This window comes from Quercus lobata, chromosome 3, assembly GCF_001633185.2.
Source record: "Quercus lobata isolate SW786 chromosome 3, ValleyOak3.0 Primary Assembly, whole genome shotgun sequence".
NCBI classification, from domain to species: domain Eukaryota; kingdom Viridiplantae; phylum Streptophyta; class Magnoliopsida; order Fagales; family Fagaceae; genus Quercus; species Quercus lobata.
The window spans coordinates 35,354,192-35,359,501 of NC_044906.1; the positions used below are offsets into that span (position 1 = coordinate 35,354,192).

Sequence of the window (5,310 nt, forward strand, 5' to 3'; positions counted from 1 at the left end):
TGAAAACTGAAAACACTGTAGCAAAATAATTTTTAAATGTGTGAATAGTACCGTGGGACCCACTTTTAATGAAAAAGTTGCTGAAAAGTGTAATTTGTGAATCCGTGAACAGTGTATACGTGTACTGTTCACTGCAGAAAGTCAACATTTACGATTACTGTTCAATGAACAGTAACTGCAATACTCCAAAACGCGTGAAAAAAAAAAAAAAAAAAGAACAAAAACGCAGGAACAAAACGCAACGCAGCTTATAAGTGAACCCAAACACACACTTAATCTATAACGTTCAGAAATCCATTGATTTTTAATGTAAGTAGGAATAAAATAACTTTTTAATATATGAAAATAAGACATTATCGTAGGATACTTCTATAGCTCAATTGTAAATTTTTTTACAATTAGCATGCTGGGTAATGCTTCCCTTTTGTGATTTGATGCTAAAATATAGCATTTTGACAATCATCATCAATTGTCTATTTTCGGCCAAGAAAAGTTGACAAGTTGTGTTCTACACTTCTCCTTTGTCAATTGTCGTGCAAGTCTAAAACTCTGCTCTTTAAACACCCAATTCGTCGATAAAGTTGAATGCTTTTTTGTCTTTTAATAACTCTCACAACCCACACGCTAGAAGAAAAACCAAAAAAGGAAAGAGCCAACATAAAAAATAAAAAATAAAAAGAAGAAAGCTTAATTAATTATTAACACTCAACGGTCAACAGCCAAATACCAAAACAATAATGGCTACTACGACTACTGTCAGTGCCTCGGTTTTGTTCCAAATCGGAACTGGACGCCGCCGCCACGTGATGACGCCACGTGTCCCCGTGTCCCACCGGCCCCGCAGCACAACCATCATGAGCAGCTCCGAGAGCTACGACAGAGCCAACGAGGTGAAACGGTTCGACGAATCCAAGGTCGGAGTGAAAGGCCTTGTCGACTCTGGCATCACCACCATCCCTCCTTTCTTCGTTCACCCACCCGAGACCCTGTCCGACCTCAAACCCGAGACCCGAACCGGGTCCGGATCCGAATCCGAAATCATTCCCGTCATCGACCTCTCTGGAGCGGACTCGGGTAGTAATCGACGGTCAGATGTCGTCGATGAGATCAGACGGGCAGCGTCGACTTTCGGGTTTTTCCAGATTGTTAATCATGGTGTGCCTTTGGAGGTTCTGGACCGTACGATGGCATCCATGAAGGGTTTCCACGAGCAACCAACGGAGATTAAGGCGCGGGTGTATCGTAGAGACATAGGCACCGGTGTATCTTTCATGTCCAACGTGGACTTGTATCATTCTAAAGCCGCCAGTTGGAGGTAATACTAATTTTTCTCCTATCTGAGTTTTTGTATATATATATTAGATGCTAAGATGCTAAAATGTATTAGATGGCATGTTAAAATGCTAAGATGATCTGAAATAAATTGGAGAACTTCAGATAAAACTTGTTTATGTTTGGTTATTTTAACAAATGAGGCAAGTTTGAACCAAGATTTTGGACTTCACTATTGATTGAGTTAATCTCGAATATAATATATTTTTGAACAAGTTGGTAAGAATCAGATTTGTTTTGACTATATATAATATTCATTTTTGTTTGGCTCTTTCATACTCCTACGTTCACCTTATTGGAACTCATCGTCCAAAATCATGCTGTAAAAAGGAATGGTGTAAAAGAATGAGTATAAGAATAAAGGTCATGATATATATATATATATATATATATATATATATATATATTGTAATTTAATTATTTTTATTTTGAATAAGTCATACTTTCCCCCAATGATTACAATTTTCTTAAATTTATTTCTATGCCACTCCTAGCGTCCCTTACTATATATATATATATATATATAGTATATTTTTTTTTGGACACAAGATAGAAATTTTATTTTAATCTAATTTAAATATATATGTATGTGGAGCTTTCTCCTGAAAACTTGAACCTCAGTCTTTGTCCCTCGCACCTCACAAGCATTTTTCTACCCTACTCATATTTAACTTATTAAACTCTTGTTCATTGTTGTAAAATGAACTCTAAACATGTCATAATGGTACCAGGGACACCATCCAAATAAGACTTGGTCCCAAGCTGGCAGACCTTGATGAAATCCCTGAGATATGTAGGAACGAGGTGATTGAGTGGGATCGAGAGATCAAACAGTTGGGAGAGTGTTTGATGGGGCTGCTGTGTGAAGGGCTAGGAGTGGAGAATGGGAGGTTGAAGGACCTGACATGTTTGGAAGGGAGAGTGGTGGTGGCCCACTACTACCCCTGCTGTCCACAACCTGATCTAACGGTTGGGCTTGCATATCATACAGATCCAGGGGTGTTGACGGTTGTGCAACAGGACCATGTTGGTGGGTTGCAGGTTAAGTATGGCGGGGGTTGGTTGGATGTAAAACCTATCCCTGGAGCTCTTGTTATAAACATTGGGGATTTGCTTCAGGTAAAATCATCTTAAGCTCAAAGCTCAACTATTATAATAAGGCAATAAAACTAGGTTCATATTCTTTATAGAGTAACTTGACACTTTAATCTGTTAAATTAGTTTTAGAAAAATCATCATATCAATCATTATTAGAAGATTATAGCCCATCCTGTTAACTTGTAAAAATTATCATTTTTATTTAATGCTATGATTACTTGTGGATGGTTTATGAAGTCTAATAAAATTTAGTTAGATTATATGTTAGAGTCTTACTATCTAATTTAGCTTCTGCACTTTGATCTATTTGATATAATAAGGGAATTTGTTGAACATTACATGCAATCTAAGATTCAATGCTCCATACTACTCATTGCCCAGAGCCTTGAGTCTGTATTATATGATTGATGGTAAGGATTACAAATTTTAATATATAACCCTTATGAATTGATGTGTGCAATATATCTTGAGGGAAGGGAAAAATGGTCTCTTTCCTTGCCCAATGCTTGAGGTTGATTCTGATCCCCATCTCCTTCAGTGCCTCCTCCCAGTGACCTTCCTTTTTAGCTATTCCTCGGCCATTAGAGCTAGTTTTTTTTTTTTTTTTTGGCTAATGGCCTTTAGAGCTAGTTGATAAATAGGTCACTTTCCACCTCTGATGCATTGAAGATAATGATAAGGGTTTGAATTACATTGATGCATCGAAGATCATAAGGGCTTGAATAAATTGCATTTGTTATCAAAGATTACAATAAGGGTTTGATTTACATTCGTTACTGCCAGCAGCAAGCATGTAAGAGCTAGAATTGAGTTCAAAAATGCATATCCTTGTACTGATGAAAACAGAGAGACTTGTTGTAGATGGGGTAGATGGGGTTTTCAATGTAAGTTTACTGTCATGTAGGATAATTGTTGACCATCTTGTTTAGGTGTGGGCTTTTTTCGTATGGTATTGTTTTAGTTTTGTGTATTGTTTTCGCTGTTTTGTCGGCTTCTTCTGTACTGTGTTGCTGTTCTCAGTATGTTTCAATGAAATTTTCTTGATTATCAAATATATAAAAAGTATATAGTAACTTCCATAATGTGCCAATATTTTTATATTTGAAACTCATGTTATTTAAGAATAGTAATTTTTTTTTTTTTTTTTTGGTTGAGAAACTGAATTTTGAAAACTAATAGCTCTACTACTCTTCTAATTTTGATCTGAAATCTTGTTTCTTCAGATTATATCGAACGAAGAATACAAAAGTGCAGAGCACCGAGTATTGGCCAATTCTTACCATGAACCAAGAGTGTCAATGGCAGTTTTCTGCAGCCCAGGAAATAGAGACGATGTTTATGGACCATTGCCAGAGCTCACATCACCAGAGAAACCTGCAATTTACCGGCAGTTCACGTTGACAGACTTCATGACTAGGTTTTTCAAAAAGGAGTTGGACTGCAAATCTTTGACAAATTACTATAAGATGTGAAACACATAGGAAAAATGGTACGAACAATGATAACATGTAGATTGTAGAGTATATACATTACAAACTTGTAGGCTATACCTGATTGAAAAAAAAAAAAAAAATGAAACCATTTGTTTGTCCAAATTTCATATTTTAAATAGTTATAGTTTAGCCCCTAGAATATGTTTCACTTAAAATGAAAAAATTTCATTTCTTGATTAAGATTTTAGTGCCAGTATTTGAAATATTATAATGTTCCAACTAACTGTCATTTTTCTCTCCTTTGTGCATTTGGAGGCAAATTGCTTTTTAACACCAATCATTTTCACTCAAATCCTCCACATATTTTTACTTATCGGCTTTTTAAATTTAACTTTCTATATGTTGCACTGGAAGTGCCGATGAACTTTGAAAAGTGTCAGTGCATCACCAGGTAAGTGATAGTGTTTGAAGTATTTCATTATAGGGAATTTTCACACATGAGGGATTTATACTTAAAAACTGTTTATGTATCTAAATATTTTTCAATTTTTTACACTCACAGGTGATTTTTTTTTTTTTGCCGGATTAAATTAGTAAAAAACTCACTATAATGTGTATGAATTGATTTATTTGTTATTGTTCTTTTCACCTAAGCTATTTGTGATTGTGAATGAATCTGTAAAAATGGTAGATTTGAAACAATAACATCCATTTCATAATCTTTATTATACTAAAGTCGTTACACTTATAAAATTAAGGTGTGCATAACATAGAGGCTACTGAATTTTTGTGCCTTTTTACACATTATGCATATATCTCTGCAGGCAAGATTTGAATAAATTAAAGGGGTTCAATTGTTTCACATCTTACAGTATCTACACTAATAAAGTACGTAATGAATGGACATTGACATTCTTACCTCTTTTATATCGTGTGTAATGTATGGACATTCTTGCCGGCAATTTACACACAATAACAACCCTCAAAAACCTGCAATTTACCAGTAGTTCACGTTGACAGACTTCATGACTAGTTTTTCATAAAGGAGTTGGACTGCAAATCTTTGACTAATTACTCAAAGCTGTAAAACACGTAGGAAAAATTATATGAACAATGATAACTTGTAGATTGTAGAGTATATACATACAAACTTGTAGGCTATACCCATTTATTAAAAAATAAAATAAAATAACCATTTGTTTGTCCATATTTCAAATTTTAAATAGTCATAATTTAGTCTTAACTGCCATTGTTCTCTTCTTCGTGCATTTGAACGCAAATTGCTCTTTAACGCCAATAATTTTCACTCTAATCCTCCACAAGTTTATAAATATCTTCATTTCTGTTTTAACTTTGTATGCAGTGATGCCTCCAAGAATATTTTTTAGGGTGGTCACAATGAATATTAAATTATACAAAATTTAATTAAAAGAACTTGAATATATTA

At 34.6% G+C, this 5,310-nt stretch overlaps 1 protein-coding gene across 1 annotated transcript; it reads left to right on the forward strand.

Moving 5' to 3' along the window:
* The first annotated feature begins 612 nt into the window (after positions 1-612).
* LOC115979038 (1-aminocyclopropane-1-carboxylate oxidase homolog 4-like) lies at positions 613-4,103 on the forward strand. Its single transcript, XM_031100983.1, has 3 exons — positions 613-1,315; positions 2,064-2,451; positions 3,654-4,103. The coding sequence occupies exons 1-3, from the start codon at positions 738-740 to the stop codon at positions 3,900-3,902; spliced, it is 1,215 nt and encodes a 404-aa protein (XP_030956843.1). The 5' UTR covers positions 613-737; the 3' UTR covers positions 3,903-4,103.
* The last annotated feature ends 1,207 nt before the right edge of the window (positions 4,104-5,310 follow it).

Bases quoted from the DNA above. Each gene is read 5' to 3' on its own strand.
- LOC115979038 (XM_031100983.1), top strand. From the start codon at position 738: ATGGCTACTACGACTACTGTCAGTGCCTCGGTTTTGTTCCAAATCGGA. The intron at 1,316-2,063 runs GTAATACTAATT...TAATGGTACCAG, and splicing joins TCTAAAGCCGCCAGTTGGAG to GGACACCATCCAAATAAGAC. The intron at 2,452-3,653 runs GTAAAATCATCT...TTGTTTCTTCAG, and splicing joins ACATTGGGGATTTGCTTCAG to ATTATATCGAACGAAGAATA.